Source organism: Ahaetulla prasina, chromosome 2, assembly GCF_028640845.1.
Source record: "Ahaetulla prasina isolate Xishuangbanna chromosome 2, ASM2864084v1, whole genome shotgun sequence".
Classification (NCBI taxonomy): domain Eukaryota; kingdom Metazoa; phylum Chordata; class Lepidosauria; order Squamata; family Colubridae; genus Ahaetulla; species Ahaetulla prasina.
The window spans coordinates 3,461,805-3,480,444 of record NC_080540.1 but is presented as its reverse complement, the minus strand read 5'-3'; the positions used below and the strand labels follow the sequence as shown (position 1 = coordinate 3,480,444).

The 18,640-nt window shown below is 41.8% G+C and overlaps 2 protein-coding genes across 2 annotated transcripts in view; both read left to right on the top strand.

The window, feature by feature from the left end:
- The window catches only part of LOC131193701 (zinc finger protein 845-like), a 48,699-nt gene that overhangs the window by 25,278 nt on the left and 4,781 nt on the right, over positions 1-18,640 (top strand). Inside the window, 6 exon segments of the mRNA XM_058174176.1 lie at positions 11,101-11,207; positions 11,933-12,048; positions 12,310-12,424; positions 12,544-12,611; positions 16,035-16,164; positions 16,821-18,639. Of these exon segments, the coding sequence (XP_058030159.1) occupies positions 11,101-11,207; positions 11,933-12,048; positions 12,310-12,424; positions 12,544-12,611; positions 16,035-16,164; positions 16,821-18,639 (2,355 nt within the window).
- The window catches only part of LOC131193699 (zinc finger protein 213-like), a 53,328-nt gene continuing 45,323 nt past the window's right edge, over positions 10,636-18,640 (top strand). Inside the window, exon 1 of the mRNA XM_058174174.1 lies at positions 10,636-11,072. The gene's annotated coding sequence lies outside the window, so the exon portion shown is untranslated. The remainder of the gene's footprint in view (positions 11,073-18,640) is intronic.

The following is an 18,640-nucleotide window of genomic DNA, read 5'->3' as shown; positions in this document are numbered from 1 at the left end:
TCTTAATGTATTTGGGTCAATATAAAAGGGGTGAAAAACAATATTGCCATAGGTCTATACCAGACCTGGGCAAATTAAGGCCCGCGGGCCACATCCGGCCCTTTGTACGTCCCTGTCCGGCCCGCGTGAGGCCAATCATAAACACCATAAATTAAACTTTTTTTTTAACTTTTATAAATTGCACTGGTTCAATAATTGTTTTTCTTATTTAACCAATAGACCACAGTTTCACATAACCTAATATACATATTTACAGAGTGCTTTATTCTTCTGATTATCAGTACCAGCTATTCAAAATATTTAATTTAAGTATTTTACAATGAAAGAAAGTTGGTGGCCCTCTGACACAATTCAGGCTTCTCATGCGGCCCCTGATAAAAATTAATTGCCCACCCCTGGTCTATACTATAGGCCACCAAACCAAACGGAGGAAGTAGATGAACTTTTTGCTAGTCAGCTAACTAAGGTATGTAGGAAACACATCACAGTAGTAATGGGGGATTTTAACTACCCTTTCATCAACTGGGAGACAAACTCTGCACCAAGCGGAAGATCCAACAGGTTCCTAATAAACCTAGCAGACAACTTTGTTTCCCAAAAAGTAGAGAAGGCAACAAGGGGATCAGCCATACTGGACTTAATTCTCACTAACAGAGATGAAATGATAGAAGGTGTTGAAGCTACAGGAACCTTGGGGGCAAGTGACCACATAATATTGGAATTCAACATTAAGCAAACACAAGTAGTAGAACAAAGTCAAACTAGAGTCTTGGACTTTAACAGAGCTAATTTCAATAAACTTAGAGCTTGAGAAGGATTCCATGGATGAGAATCTTCAGGGGGAAAACAACTCAAGAAGCTTGGGAAATTTTGAAAAGTGAGATTATAAAAGCTCAGTTTAGCACAATACCAATGAAGAAGAAAAATAATAGATCTCAAAAGAAACCAGCATGGATGCATAAAGAACTATCTGACAAATTGAAAGAGAAAAAGGACAAATATAAAAAGTGGAAAGAGGGGCAAATAACTAAGGCAGAATATCAGCAAATAGCCCGAGCCTGTAAAGATGAAGTGAGGAAAGCTAAGGCTCACAATGAACAAAGGCTAGCGACAAAAGTAAAAAATAACAAAAAAAGCTTCTTCCAACATGTTAAAAACAAGAAAAAAGTCAAGGAAACAATTGGCCCATTGCTGGGAGAAAGTGGCAAGAAGATGACAAGCAACAGGGAGAAAGCAGATCTACTTAACTCATTTTTCGCATCTGTCTTTACACAAAAGGAAAAAACAATCCAACCTATCAAAAACAGCACCACAAAAAACAGATTAGAAAAACAAAATAGGGAAGAAAATGGTAAGTGAACACTTGTCTACCCTAGACGAGTTCAAATCACCAGGACCGGATGGATTACACCCCAAGATTCTGAAGGAACTGGCAGACGTGATCTCAGAACAACTGAACTATATCTTTCAAAGATCCTGGAGCACAGGGGAGCTGCCAGAGGACTGGAAAAGAGCTGATGTAGTTCCCATCTTCAAAAAAGGGAAAAAAACAGATCCAGGAAACTACAGACCTATCAGCCTGACCTCAATACTGGGGAAGATTCTGGAAAAGATAATCAAGCAACGAATCACCGAACACCTAGAAGCAAACAAAGTAATAACAAAAGCCAAGATGGGTTTGTCAAAAACAGATCATGCCAGACTAATCTTATTGCATTCTTTGACAAAGTGACAAAATTAGTAGACCAGAGGAATACTGTCAATATAATTTACTTGGACTTCAGTAAAGCATTTGATAAAGTAGATCATAACCTACTACTAGATAAAGTAGAAAAATGTGGGTTAGACAGCACCACCACCAGATGGATTCGTAACTGGCTGACCAACCGCACTCAACGTGTAGTCCTCAATGGAACTACATCCACATGGAGGGAAGTATGCAGTGGAGTACCCCAAGGCTCTGTTTTAGGCCCAGTACTCTTCAACATCTTCATCAATGACTTGGACGAGGGGATAGATGGGGAACTCATCAAATTTGCAGATGACACCAAGCTGGCAGGAATAGCCAACACTCCAGAAGATAGGCTCAAATTACAGAAAGATCTTGACAGACTTGAACATTGGGCGCTATCTAACAAAATGAAATTCAACAGTGAAAAAAGTAAGGTTCTACATTTAGGCAAAAAAACCAAAATGCACAGGTACCGTATATGTGGTACCTTGCTCAATAGTAGTACCTGTGAGAGGGATCTTGGAGTCCTAGTGGACAACCATTTAGATATGAGCCAGCAGTGTGCAGCTGCTGCTAAAAAAGCCAACACAGTTCTGGGCTGCATAAACAGAGGGATAGAATCAAGTTCATGTGAAATGTTAGTGCCACTTTATAATGCCTTGGTAAAGCCACACTTGGAATATTGCATTCAGTTTTGGTTGCCACGATGTAAAAAAGATGCTGAGATTCTAGAAAGAGTGCAGAGAAGAGCAACAAAGATGATTAGGGGACTGGAGGCTAAAACATATGAAGAACGATTGCAGGATATGGGTATGTCTAGTTTAATGAAAAGAAGGACTAGTGGAGACATGATAGCAGTTTTCCAATATCTCAGGGGCTGCCACAGAGAAGTGGGAGTCGGGCTGTTCTCCAAAGCACCTGAGGGTAGAACAAGAAGCAATGGGTGGAAACTGATCAAGGAAAGAAGCAACTTAGAACTAAGGAGAAATTTCCTGACAGTTAGAACAATTAATAAGTGGAACGACTTGCCTGCAGAAGTTGTGAATGCTCCAATACTGGAAATTTTTAAGAAAATGTTGGATAACCATCTGACTGAGATGATGTAGGGTTTCCTGCCTGGGCAGGGGGTTGGACTAGAAGGCCTCCAAGGTCTCTTCCAACTCTGTTGTTATTTATTTATTTATTTAAGCTAGAACTAAGGAGAAATTTCCTGACAGTTAGAACATTAATCAGTGGAACAACTTGCCTGCAGAAGTTGTAAATGCTCCAACACTGGAAATTTTTTAGAAAATGTCAGATAGCCATTTGTCTGAAATGGTGTAGGGTTTCCTGCCTGGGCAGGGGGTTGGACTAGAAGACCTCCAAGGTCCCTTCCAACTCTGATATTATTATTATTATTATTATTATTATTATTATTATTATTATTATTATTATTATTATTATTATTATTATTATTATTATAATAATATGTGGATGCATATTAAGTTCCCCTTGCTAGCCAGCCTACTGGCCAACCAAGGTACTCCTTGATTTACAATCATTTATTAAGTAGCCATTCAAAGTTACATTGGCACTGAATGATGGTTCTGACTTCCTCCCTCCCACTCTCCCTCATTTTGTTCCTTCCCTTCCTCCCACCTCCCTCCCTCCCTTCTTTCCTTGTCCCAAATTAGGGATACTCCAGAGAATCAGAATGAGAATCACTCCAGTGTGCTAAGATTACGAATGATCAATCAAGCAGGGATACCGTTGAAAGTCTTTGGGGGGTCCCGTGCCTCTGCCTGTGCTGCCCGCAGTAGTCTCAGTTGCTGCAAGCAAGCAGCGAGAATGTCGAGAGCAAAAAGTGGGACTCGCCTATTTGGGGCAAGTTTTATCAAACCGATTGATTCAGTGCCTTTCAGGAATGTAATCCCACTTCTGGACCAACTGATCTATTGCTCTATCTATCATTTATTAACCTGAGCTATTGCCCCCAACAATCTGGGTCCTCATTTTACAGACCTCAGAAAGAAGGATGGAAGGCTGAGTCAACCTTGAGCTGCTGAGACCTGAACTGCCAAAGTGCTGGCAGCGAGTGATCAGCAGAAGTAGCCTGCAGTACTGCACTCTAACGCCTGCATCACCAAAGCTCTTATATATACCAGTCCACGAAGCTTTATAGCAATCTTTGAGCAGTTTACAAAGTCAGCATATTGTCTCCAGCAATCTGGTCCTCATTTTACCAAACAGAAAGATTAAAGGCTGAATCAACTATAAGCTGTTCAGATCGAACTCAGCTTTCAGGTTTTCCTCCATTTTGGAAATATTTTTCTTTTCTCTTTCTCTTCAGAGCCTTTCCGCGGGCACAAGAGACGGGTCACCTGGGGTGTTCATCAGAATTGGCCGCAGGGGTCTCTGCCCTTTCTGCTTCCCTCCTTCAATGTGAGGCTGAGGGAATAATTTGGGAAGGGCACCTGTATGTATTCAATTAAGGAAATAAAAAACAAATGTATGAAAATCATTTTCCTGATTGTGGCTTCCCTGCCTGTGTCCCACCTTTCTCCACAACACCTTTCTTCACAACAACCGCAAGACACAAGTTGTGCTTTATTTTATTTTATTTTATTTTATTTATTTTATTTGTCACAACTGTATATATAAGCATAAGCATGAAACAACTACACGATATATAAGCATATATATATCTTATATAGTGTATAAGATGTATAACATGTAACACCAATCCTGCGCAGTTTGCACTGGCTTCCTGTGGTCTTTCGGGTGCGCTTTAAGATTTTGGTTACCACCTTTAAAGCGCTCCATGGCTTAGGGCCCGGGTACTTACGGGACCGTCTGCTGTTACCCCATGCCTCCCACCGACCCGTACGCTCACACAGAGAGGGCCTTCTCAGGGTGCCGTCCACCAGACAATGTCGGCTGGCGGCCCCCAGGGGAAGGGCCTTCTCTGTTGGAGCTCCTACGCTTTGGAATGAACTTCTCCCTGGTTTATGTCAAGTGCCTGATCTTCGGACTTTTCGCCGTGAGCTGAAAACGCACCTATTTATTCAAGCGGGACTGGCTTAGAAGTTTTTACTAATTTTAACTGGGGTTATTTATATTTTAGTATTTTAAATCGTTTTAAATTCTGGCCATTTTGTAATATGTTTTGTTTTAGTTTTGTTTTAAAGTGTATATTGTTGATTTTTTATTTGGCTGTACACCGCTCTGAGTCCTTCGGGAGAAGGGCGGTATAAAAATCGAATTAAATAAATAAATAAATAAATAAATATAATCAAGATAATGTAATGGCTATATAGAATTGAATACAATCAAAGGGAATATAAGGACAGGAATGGTAGGCATGTTGGTGCTCTTATGCACACCCCTTACCGACCTCTTAGGAATGGTGTGAGGTCAATAGTAGATAGTTTTTGGTTAAAGATTTTGGGATTTTGGAAAGAGACCACAGAGTCTGGTAGTGAATTCCAGGCATTAACAACTCTGTTATTGAAGTCATATTTTCTGCAATCAAGATTAGAGCGGTTTACATTAAGCTTAAATCTATTGTATGCTTATGTATTGTTATGATTGAAGCAGAAGTAGTCATCAACAGGAAGGACGTTGTAACGGATGATTCTATGAGTTAAATTCAGGTCATGTCGAAGGCGATGGAGTTCTAACTTTTCTAAACCCAGGATTTCAAGTCTTGTGGCATAACGTATTTTGTTGTATTCAGAAGAGTGGAGAACTCTTCTTGTAAAATATTTCTGGACACGTTCAATTGTATTGATGTCAGAAATGTGGTATGGGTTGATCAATTGAACGATACAATTGATTGTATTGATTGTATCATCCCTGCCCTTCCCTCAGAGATGCGCTTCTTTCCCGCGCTTTGCAGGGAATCCTGTAAATTGATGAATCTAAGATGGCGACCAGCAAAGTTGCCTCGGAGGAACGCTCTCTGTAAAAGAGTGAAAACTCTTAAGGAGGGCAGTCCCCAAGGCTTCAAATTAACTTAAAGCTTAAAGCTTTAAAACTTTAAAGATTTAAATCTTAAAACAGCCGCCTGGATAGAAGCGGCTACCACGGCCGCATCTGAAGCGACCGCCTCTGGGATTTAAGCTAACGCCGTTGGGATTTAAACACCGCTGGGATTTAAACGGCCTCTGCCACCGCGATTCAAGTGGCTGCCGCTGCCGCGATTTCAAGTGGCTGCCAGCACTGGTATTGAAACGGCCGCAGCCATTGTACACCGCCGATCCACACCGCGATTGAAGCGACCTCCCCCGCCACCGCCGCCCTCCGCCAATCCAACCGGGATTTAAGCGGCCTACACCGCCACCTCTGTCCACCACAGATTCACGCCGCAACCACCGCTGCCACCCACCGCCAATCTTTAAGCCCACCGCCGATCCACGCCGTTGATTACCACTGATTTCCGCCAAGTGCCACCACCACCACCCTTCATTACTGCTGTTGCTGCTCATCACCGCCCCTGTCTGACTCCTAAGCTGCACGAAGAGGAGAGGCGACATCTCTCTCCGCAGACGAGCCCTGCTGAAACTCCACTTTTGAATACTGAACGGAGTAGATTGCCAGGGTGAGTCTCTTGAAATTATCTCCATCCCCCCCTACCTCCTTCTCTCCTGCCTCCAACATCCGCCATCACCGTCATCACTGCTTTCGCCCATCTTCATCTCCCCACCACTTCCTTCTCTGCTAACTCCAACATCCGCCATCACCTTCCCTGCTGCCAACCACGCTACCTCCATCATCATCATCCCCACGAACTGAAACATCACAGCCCTAAAAACCAAACGGGAGAGAAAGTAAGAGAGAGAAAGCAAGAGAGAGATACTACTTCACTATTGAATTTGGTCCATCCTACATCTATACATCCTCCATCTTTCAAACACTGCCATCTTGTGGAAAGAGAGAGTTAATCTAAAATTCTACCTTACCATCTATTAACATTAGTATAATTACAGCAAAATTAATTGTAAAATACAAACAGAACATCAACCATGCCAAGCAGAAATTCCAACAAAAATACAAAATGCTCTCGATCAATAGATGCCACTGCAAATAATGATCAATACGAATCAAAATTATGTCATAACTGTAATAACCCTATATATCTGATAATACACAAAACATGGATATATCTATAAAATCTCAACAAAATATCATCGAATCTATTCAAGCTAACTTAGAAAAAACTATCACTAACTCCATTCTAACAAACATAGAAAAAACTGTCATTAACAACATTCAAACAAACTTAGAAAAAAAATTACTAGCACACCTTGATGCACACCTTGATGCACATTTCACAAACCTTGAAAATAAAATTATAGCACAAATAAATGGAAACGCAACTGGTCAAAAACATTTCCCAATCCAACAAACATTGCCTTGTACACAAACTAAACCACAAACATCTACCAATCAACCAAACAAATTAGCAATACTAGTAAAAGATACAATTGAGAGAGAGAAAAAGCATCAAAATGCTATATTATTTGGACTAGATATTACAAATGAACCAGATATTGATAAAATATGAAACATCATTTCAAATTACAAATTATCTACCTTCAACACTAGTGAAATAACTGAAGTCTCCAGAGATGGACCTGAATTTAAATACAGTGATGGTTCAGTAGCACCTAAATTCTGCAGGATCATATGCAAAAATGAAACCAGCAAAAGAAATTTCATTAATACTATAAACACAATTGCCAAACAACCTCAGCTACAACAAAGTTAGAGCTAGATCAGACTTATCATTCCTACAACGTATTAGATTTCGTTAACTTCGTTCAGAGCTCAAACAACATCAAAAAGAAGGTGAAACTAACCTTTACATTGACTACCATGCTGACTGCATAAAAAGAAAATCCTTCAATCAAATCCCCATCACTCAACCACACTTCAATCAAAACATCCAACCATCCATCAAACAAGGCATCCATCTATCAATCGAAACATCCATCCACTCGTACAATCAACTGTCGATCAACATATTAATCTTCAACCACCCGTACAAAACCTCCACCCATCCAACGATCAACCACTCATTGCTCAACCAACCTTCCTTCAACCACCTGTTGCACATAACCCTCAATCAACTATCAATCAAAACTAGGTATGCATGCCCCTTACCTCTCCTACACCAAACACTATGGGTCTCAAATGTAAATTAATAAAGGCAAGAAGTATTGTAAACAAATTACCTGAATTTATCCTCTTATTAAACAATGATACATTTGATATCATATTTGTTTGTGAAACATGGCTGAACTCATCCCTCACTGACTCCGTTATTTCAAATAAAGAGTATCAAGTCTTTCGATCAGATCGTTAACGAGGTGGTGGAGTAGCTATCTTTTACAAAAAATCACTGAACTTAAAAAATATCCAAGTTGCACATAAACTCTCTTCCTGAAACCATTGTATGTGACCTGTCCACAAACACCACACTTAGATTCATACTATGCTACAGAGCCCCTGACTATGACATCGCTCATGCAAATATGTTAACCGCACTGCTAACATGGGCTACCTCTTGCCCATATCCTCTCATCTTCCTGGGTGACCTAAATCTACCTTCTATAAACTGGATAACAAATGAATGTACAACCGAACCAATCCATACTACACTATACAGCGCCGTTACAAACCTAGGTCTTGAACAACTAGTAACTAACAATACAAGACTCAAGAACTGCCTCGACCTCATCTTTTGTAATAACACGAACTCAATTTATGGACTACAAATAAAAGAACCCTTTTCCAACAGTGACAATGATAGACTTTTGTCTCAATATACGCCCTCACATAAATAGTCAAAATAATAATACTACAAACTACAATTTTAAAAAAGCCAACTATGACCTTATAAACAATGATCTCTCATTTCTTGACTGGCAAAATCTATTCTCAACCTGTACCACTGCAGAAGACCACTATAAAGTATTCCTACTTGAAATCAATAAAATCATCAAACTATACGTACCACAAATCACCACCAAAAAAAAAAAATTACCCACATGAATAAAAAAGCTTCAATCAAAAAAAAAAATCCCTCTGGAGAAGAAACAAAAAGGGCTATGTAGCAAACTTCAAAAACCACTAAAGAAATATTTGCAACCAAATAAAAACTGAATGTAACATTTACCACACCAAGCAAGAAGAAGATCTTCTACGCACTAATTCCAATCGTGCTTTTTATAATTTTGTGAACAATAAACTTAAAGAAACAAGATCCATTCCACCACTAAAAGAATCTAACGGCAAAGAATGTACTGATGAAACAGTTAAAGCAAACCTCTTTAACACATTCTTCGGCTCAGTCTTTGTAAACAGCGATGGCTCATACCCGACATTCCCCAATCGTACTAACAATGAGTACGACTTAACACATATAGACTTCACAGAAGATAATGTTGAAAAAGCTCTTCGCAACCTGAAACCATAATTATCTATTGGGCCTGATGGACTATGTGCATACTTCTTAAAAAACTTTCAATTAATATAGCAGAACCCCTAAGCATAATCTTTAATAAAGCTTTCACGACTGGTTCCCTTGCCAAACTCTGGTCCCTAGCCACAGTCATCCCTATCTTCAAAAAAGGAGATCCCAGCCTAGTTGAAAATTACAGACCTATCTCTCTATGTTGCGTCACATGCAAAGTAATGGAATCTATCATAGTGTAATTCATTACACTCCACCTAGAAACAAACAACCTACTCTCTAATAAACAATTTGGTTTCAGAAAAAAATTATCATGTAACTGACAACTTCTCCACTGCAAAAACATATGGACTACTAACCTTGATCAAGGAAAAGCAATAGATGCAATCTACATAGACTTCTGCAAAGCTTTTGACTTAATAGTACATGATAAACTTCTCCTAAAACTAAAATCGTACGGCATTTCAGGACCTCTTCACAATTGGATAAATGCCTTCCTGTCAAACAGACAAGTGGTCAAAATTGGCAACGCTCTATCAAATCCTGTTCCTGTCAAAAGTGGCGTTCCCCAAGGTAGTTTTGGACCAACGCTCTTCATACTATACATAAATTATCTCTGTGACCTTATCTCAAGTTATTGTGTTCTCTTTGCTGACGATGTCAAACTATTTAACACCACCAACAATACTTCTACCCTTCAAAAAGACCTTGACTTTGTGTCCGATTGGTCTAAAACTTGGCAACTCCAAATCTCAACCAACAAATGCTCAGTCTTACATATTGGGAAAAAGAACCCAAACACTAAGTACAAGCTTGATGGACATTACCTTAATGATGACCCCCACTCTGTTAAAGACCTTGGAGTTTTCATATCAAATGACCTAAGTGCCAAAACCCACTGCAACTATATAGCAAAAAAGGCTCTAAGAGTTGTAAACCTAATTTTACGCAGCTTCTTTTCCAAAAACTCTACACTACTAACAAGAGCATACAAAACATTTGCTAGACCTATTCTTGAATACAGCTCACCTGTCTGGAACCCACACCACATCTCTGACAATACAATTGAATGCGTCCAGAAATGTTTTACAAGAAGAGTTCTCCACTCTTCTGAAAACAACAAAATACCTTATCCCACCAGACTTGAAATCCTAGGCTTAGAAAACTTAGAACTCCGCCGACTCCGACATGATCTGTGTTTAACACACAGAATCATCTATTGCAATATCCTTCCTATAAAAGTTTAATTCAGCTTCAATCGCAATAATACAAGAGCAAACAATAGATTCAAACTTAACGTCAACCGCTTCAACCTTGATTGCAGAAAATATGACTTCTGTAACAGAGTTGTTAATGCTTGGAACTCATTACCTGACTCCATAGTCTCTACTCAAAATCGCAAAAACTTCAACCAAAAACTGTCTACTATTGACTTCGCCCCATTCCTGAGAGGACTATAAGGGGTGTGCATAAGAGCACAAAAGTGCCTACCGTTCCTGTCCTATTGTTCCCTTTCATTATATCAAATTAATATAGTTGCTGCATACTTTTGCTTATATATATGTTTTTCTTTTTATGACGTGTTGCTGTTTTATATCAATGTTTGCGTATACTGTCCTGACAAAATAAAATAAAATAAAAATAATTACGCAGAATCCACTAGGGGGCGCCTTCTGCCACGAGAAGGGGAAATCAGGGACTTCCCCATTGGCCCACCGGAGGACGAAAGACACGCCTACCTTTGGAGAGGAGGCTGGGAAGGAAATGACATCATAGAGCCTTGCCCCTCTAGGACCTTGCACTCGCTCTCCTTAACCCCTGGGGCTCCGCGGAGGCGGAGAGGCTGCGGGAGAGTCTGGCTGGGAAGATCCTGATGTGTCCCGGGTGAGTTGGGGGCTCTTCCCGGGCAAAGGGAGGCGGAGGAGGGAGAGACCAGCGTCCGGCCATCCGCAGGAGGGAAGCAGGGATTCCGGGGAGGGGGATCCGGGGCTCCCTTCCCTGTGTCGGGGAAGAGCCCGAGTGGGGGGAGGGGAGGGTCGACCTTGCGGAGGCCCAGCAGGAGAGGAGAGAAGCTGGACGAGGAGGAGGCAGGATTCGCACCAGGCTCCCTGTCTCCGGAGGGGGAGAGAAGCAGGGCGGCCTCTCCAGCTGCCTCCTTCCCGACTCTGCGCTGGGGCTTGGGGCTCCAGACAGGTTGCATGAAGGTGGTTTAATTGCTAAATTCCACTTTCTAATTCTTGGCGCTTATTTTTCTTTCCATCTCAGATACAGAAACTGGAAGCCGTTTGAAATGTTTGCGAGCCAAAATTTTCTCTTGGGGGAAACAAAAGAGCGGAATCACTTGGAGGGATCAGAGTCCTGAGGCACCAGAACTGGTCCTGTGAAGGAAAAGGCATCTGGAGACCCAGAAGAGTCCTTGGAGCCATTTGGAGTTGCTCTGCAGGAGAGAGAAAGGATGGAGACACAACCTTTGGGAAAGGAGGGAGCCGGGAAAGGCCCTTCAGCTGCTCAGCCTGGGAAGCTCTGGACAAGGACTGGGCAGAAGATCCTGGAGGAGGAAACCATCCTCCCTTCAGAAGTTCAGCCCTGGAACTTCATCCAATACCGGGAGGTGGAGGGTCCCCGAGGACTTTGCAGCCGACTCCATGACATTTGTAGGCGATGGCTGAGACCAGAAAAGCTCACCAAAGCCCAGATGCTGGACCTGGTGGTTCTGGAGCACCTCCTGTTCCTTCTGCCCCCAGAGATGGAGGGCTGGGTGAGGGAATGTGGAGCAGAGACTAGCTCCCAAGCGGTGGCCCTGGCTGAAGGCTTCCTCCTGAGCCAGGTAGAGGAGCAGAAGGAGCAGGTCGACTTGCAGGTGAGATACTTTAATCTAGGGAGCTCAAAAGGGAACAAAAAATGTCTTTGAATAACTCACCTCTCCTTCCTAAAGTTGTCTGACTTTCATAATAGGTGGAGATGTCCCACCAATTCCTGTAGGGAATTGTTCCATTGTTTTCTCACTCAACCTCACTGATGGATATTTGGGACTTTAAGGTTGTGTTCCAAATATAAAAATCCACTTTATATCATGTGATTTACATTAATTCTGCTTCTTTTTTCTTCCTCCTTTTTGAAGGGCTGCACTGTGGAAATAAGAGATCCTAAGGGAAAGAAGAATCCATTAAATCCCCCTCAGGAGCTATTTTTCAGGAGGATCCCTTGTGAAGATCAAAGCCAGGACACTTCAGGAGGTAATCGAAGATCCTCCGATTACCCAGCGAGCTCCCATCTGCCTTACCTTCTTCTCTTCTGTAGCATACTTCCTCTTATATTGTTAAATATGCATTATGAAATTATTTTCTCCTTACAGAGAAACAAAGCATGAAGTTTTCTGGTTTTTACGATGGAGCTCAAGCAGTGGTTGAACCTCCAAATCAAGTAAGAAAGGGAAACATTATTAGATTTGTATTCTCCTTTCCTTCAAGAAGTGAAGCGGGTGTGCAGAGCTTGCTCTCCTTCTATTTCCCTCCCTTGTTTGGACTGGATTATTTTTGTGTTCCTCTGTGACATGGAGAGTTTAAAAGCAGGTTCAAGTTGCTCTCACCCAGCGTAGCTTCCTCTGTAGACTATTACAGGGACAGAATGGTTTGTCATTTCTACCCTCAGATTCTGTTTAGGAAATGTTTTTTAAAGACCACTGCTTCTGCTAGAACTGTTCCAAATATGAGTTTACAAGAAGTAATTTTTAAAAAGTGCTTCAAGAGATAAGAATAAACGGATCACATTGGTAGTAACTGCTAGACACCCATTCTTTTTGTCATTCTTTGACTTGGAGTTGTGCAAGGCTAATGAAAAATAACTAAATACTCACATTGCCGCGTTACTATTTTTTAAAAGCCTTGTTCATAACCAATAGTTTAAAAAATAAGCAAATCACATTAAAAACTAAAGCAGACTTTTAAAATCCAAAGAATGGCCACATAGAGCATTTAATTGCAATACATCGGGCTATAAAATAATATCCAATCCTCTGATTTGTGCCCAGATTAGGAGATCAAACATTCCTGCTTTGCAAAGGTTGAGAAACGGCTTTGCAGAAAATTTTCTTTTCTTTGTTTTCTCCCATTCAGCCAATGGCTCAGACTACTAGATCAATGAATGATAGAGCGATAAGTCAGTTGATCCAGAAGTGGGATTACTTTACTGAAAGGCGCTGAAAGTTCTGCAGAATCAATCAGTTTGATAAAACTTGCCCTAAATATTTCTTCAGTCAAAGAAATTTTGAGAATTGTCCATTTTCTCAGCTAAACTTAGGACTTGTGTGAAGCACAGCCATTGAACCTAGTGCATGTCTTTGCTTTGGGAATTTGGGAACAATGGAGCAGAATAACAGAGTTGGTAGGGATCTTGGAGGTCTTCTAGTCCAACCCCTGCTCAGGCAGGAAGCCCCATAACATTTCAGATAAATGGCTGTCCAATTTCTTTTTAAACAGCTCCAGTGTTGGAGCATCCACAACTTCTGGAGACAAGTCATTCCACTGATTAATTGTTCTCACTGTCAGGAAATTTCTCTTTAGTTGTAGGTTAGTTCTGTCCTTGATTAGTTTCCATCCATTGCTTCTTGTCCTGCCTTCAGGTGCTTTGGAGAATAGGTTGGCCTCCTCTTTGTGGCAGCCCCTTAGATCTTGCAACACTGCTATCATGTCACCCCCTAGTTCTTCTTTTCATTAAACTAGACATACCGATTCCAGCAATTGTTCTTTATATGTTTTTGCCTCCAGGACCCTAATGAATTTGGTTGTTTTTTCTAGAGTCTCAAGATCTTTTTTACATCTGGGAACCAAAACTGGATATAACATTGGTCCAGAATGCGGCTGCGCGGGTGATAGAGGGAGCACCACGATGCTCCCATGTAACACCTCTCCTGCGCAGGCTGCACTGGCTGCCGGTGGTCTTCCGGGTGGAATTCAAGGTGTTGGTTATCACCTTTAAAGCACTCCATGGCATAGGACCGGGTTATTTACGAGACAGCCTACTGCCGCCAACTGCCTGCCATCGACCTGTGCGCTCCCACAGAGAGGGCCTCCTCAGGGTGCCGTCAGTTAAACAATGTCGACTGGCGACCCCCAGGGGGAGGTCCTTCTCTGTGGGGCTCCTGCCCTTGAATGAGCTTTAGCCCAAAGACCTTTTCATTAAACTAGACATACCGATTCCAGCAATTGTTCTTTATATGTTTTTGCCTCCAGGACCCTAATGAATTTGGTTGTTTTTTCTAGAGTCTCAAGATCTTTTTTACATCTGGGAACCAAAACTGGATATAACATTGGTCCAGAATGCGGCTGGGCGGGTGATAGAGGGAGCACCACGATGCTCCCACGTAACACCTCTCCTGCGCAAGCTGCACTGGCTGCCGGTGGTCTTCCGGGTGCAATTCAAGGTGTTGGTTATGACCTTTAAAGCACTCCATGGCATAGGACCAGGTTATTTACGGGACCGCCTACTGCCACCAATAGCCTCCCATCGACCTGTGCGCTCCCACAGGGAGGGCCTCCTCAGGGTGCCGTCAGTCAAACAATGTCGACTGGCGACCCCCAGGGGGAGGTCCTTCTCTGTGGGGGCTCCTGCCCTTGAATGAGCTTTAGCCCAAAGACCTTTTCATTAAACTAGACATACCGATTCCAGCAATTGTTCTTTATATGTTTTTGCCTCCAGGACCCTAATGAATTTGGTTGTTTTTTCTAGAGTCTCAAGATCTTTTTTACATCTGGGAACCAAAACTGGATATAACATTGGTCCAGAATGCGGCTGCGCGGGTGATAGAGGGAGCACCACGATGCTCCCATGTAACACCTCTCCTGCGCAGGCTGCACTGGCTGCCGGTGGTCTTCCGGGTGGAATTCAAGGTGTTGGTTATCACCTTTAAAGCGCTCCATGGCATAGGACCGGGTTATTTACGAGACAGCCTACTGCCGCCAACTGCCTGCCATCGACCTGTGCGCTCCCACAGAGAGGGCCTCCTCAGGGTGCCGTCAGTCAAACAATGTCGACTGGCGACCCCCAGGGGGAGGTCCTTCTCTGTGGGGGCTCCTGCCCTTTGGAATGAGCTGCCTCCGGAGCTGCGTCAACTCCCCGACCTCCGGACCTTTAAACGCGAACTTAAGACTTTTTTATTCCATCGTGTGGGGCTAGCCTAATGAAATTTTAGTGGGTGTTTTATGAAGTTTTTTAGGATTGTTTTAATTTGTTGGGCCATATTTCAAAATTAGTTTTTAATTATGTTTTAATTTTTGTGTATATTCATGTTGTTTTAATTGGCTGTAAACCGCCCTGAGTCCTTCGGGGGAAGGGTGGTATAGAAATTGAAACAAACAAACAAATAAATAATAAATAACATTCCAAGTGTAATCTTACCAAGGCATTATAAAGTGGTACTAACACTTCATGTGATCTTGATTCTATCCCCCTCTTAATACAGCCTATGATGGCAATGGTTTTTTTTTTATGGCAACTGTAGTATACTGCTGGCTCATGTTTAACGTATTGTCTATTAGGACTCCAAGATCCCAGTTGCACTTTCTACTGTTGATCCAGGTATCACCTATTCTGTGCCCGTGCATTTGGTTTTTCTTTCCTAAACGTAGCACCTTATTTTTCTCACTATTGAATTTCATTTTGTTAGTTGGGGCCTAATCTGTCTATCCTTCTATCTCTTTAGCTTATCTTCTGGAGTGTTGGTATTCCTGTTACTTTGGTCTTGTCTGCAAAATTGATGAGTTCCCCTTATATCCTCTTGTCTAAATCATTGATGAAGATGAACTGCTCTTTCAAATCCTCCTGTTCTGTTCTTTTTTCCATGTTCAGGAGAGTCTTGTGTCCTTCGAGGAGGTGGCTGTGTATTTCTCTGAGGAGGAATGGTCTCAGCTGGATCCTGACCAAAAAGCACTGCATTCAAAAGTCATGCTGGAAAACCATAGGAACGTGGTCTCTCTGGGTAAGAGTTTTCTTGTCCCAAATCACAGAGTTCAAGAAGACAGATTATAGTTACTTTTCTTTAAATTAAAAAATCGTTCATCAGATATTGTCTCCTAGGAAGGAGAGGGAAAAGATCTAGCCTTCTCATTCTCCAAAGAAGGAAAGAGGTTAATGTCTCTTTGTTTATATGCTTTCTGTGCCATTTCTTATCTGTATTTTTCCATTTCTATTGGAACTTATCTGTGGAGGCTGAGAAGAATGAGGTGTGCTTTTATGCGTCCTCTGGAGGTTATCTGAGGAATGTGTTGTGATGTGTCCTCTGGAACCTCCAAAAATTACGTGAGAACAGAACTTTCACGGTCAGGCCATGGAAGAGTATGTAATGCCAGATCACGCGAGATCGGTAGCCTGAGGTCTTGCACTACTGATCTCATGTGGTCTTGCACTAAAGTAGTTTATGCCTCATTTCGCAGAGAACAGAGGCCTAAACTACACTCCAGATCAGTAGTACAATATCTCAGGGTAGTGAACGCACATGACCTCGCACTAATTCCTTCTTGGATGTTTCCCCTGATTATCGTTATTTCTTAACTCAAAACTGACTTTGAGTGAGATTTGCAGTTTGATTAGTTTCTCTAACCTTGTTATCATTTTCATTTCTCTTTTCCTTTGAAGGTAATAATGGGCAGGAGAATCTAGACTCCTATGAACTGTTCCAAGTGATCAATGCTAAAGATGAAATGGACAACTTTGGAATTCAAATGGAATCAGAAATCCATGAGAGAAACCAGTCAAATAATTGGAATCAGGATAGCTCATCTTCCACTGATGCTCCAATGCAAGAGAAAATTAGGAAAGAATATATTGGAAAAAGTATGAAACAAATAGTATTAACCCAAAACAAAGGAGAAGATACTAGAAGCCAGAACGGAAAGAATTACAATGGGACATTGATTCTTTCTCTTCAAAATATCTTCCTTACATCTCAAAAAATGATTCACACAAAAAAGGAACCTTATAAATGTTTGGAATCTGGAAAACATTTCAGATCAAGCAGGCAACTTACTTCCCATGAAAGGATTCACACTGCAAAGAAACAGTGTTCAGAATCACCTGTAGCCCATGCAGCCCAGTCCCTCCAAGCAGCAGGAGAGAAACCCTATAAATGCATGGAGTGTGGGAAAGCCTTTACTCGTAGCAGGGAACTTACTCTCCACAAAAAGCTCCACACAGGAGAGAAACCATATAAATATATGACGTCTGGAAAGACCTTTGCTCAGAGCAGTGGACTTACTATGCATAAAAAGATCCACACAGGGAAAAAGCCATATAAATGCATGGAGTGTCGAAAGACCTTTGCTCGAAGAGATAATCTTATTTCCCATAAGATGATCCACAGAGCGGAGAAGCCGTATAAATGCATGCAGTGTGGAAAGACGTTGGCTCGAAGAGGTCAACTTATTTCCCATAAGATGAACCACACAGGGAAGAAGCCATATAAATGCATGGAGTGTGGTAAGACCTTTGATCGAAGAGGTCATCTTATTTCCCATCAGGTGATCCACACAGGGGAGAAGCCGTTTAAATGCACAGAGTGTGGGAAGACCTTTGCTCGAAGAGGTCATCTTATTTCCCATAAGATGATCCACACAGGGGAGAAACCGTTTAAATGCATGGAGTGTGGAAAGACCTTTGCTCGAAGAGGTCATCTTATTTCCCATAAGATGATCCACTCAGGGGAGAAGCCGTACAAATGCATAGAGTGTGGAAAGACCTTTGCTCATAATGCTGGTCTAAGAATACATAATAGAATCCACACAGGGGAAAAGCCATTTAAATGCATGGAGTGTGGAAAGACCTTTAATCAAATAGGTAATCTTATTTCCCATAAGAGGATCCACACAGGGGAGAAGCCGTATAAATGCACGCAGTGTGGGAAAACCTTTACTCAAAAAAGTAATCTTATTTCCCATAAGAGGATCCACACAGGAGAGAAGCCGTATAAATGCATGGAGTGCGGAGAAACCTTTACTCATAAAAGTAGTCTTATTTCCCATCAGGTGAGCCACACAGGGGAGAAGCTGTTTAAATGCATGGAGTGTGGAAAGACCTTTGGTCAAAGAGGTAATCTTATTTCCCATAAGATGATCCACACAGGGGAGAAGCCGTATAAATGCATGGAATGCGGAGAAACCTTTACTCATAAAAGTAGTCTTATTTCCCATCAGGTGATCCACACAGGGGAGAAGCCATTTAAATGCATGGAGTGTGGAAAGACCTTTGTTCGAAGATGTCATCTTATTTCCCATAAGATGATCCACACAGGGGAAAAGCCATATCAGTGCATGGAGTGTGGAAAGACCTTTGCTCATAATACTGATCTAAGAATACATAATAGAATCCACTCAGGGGAAAAGCCATTTAAATGCATGGAGTGTGGAAAGACCTTTGCTCAAAGAGGTCATCTCATTCGCCATAAGAGGATCCACATGGGA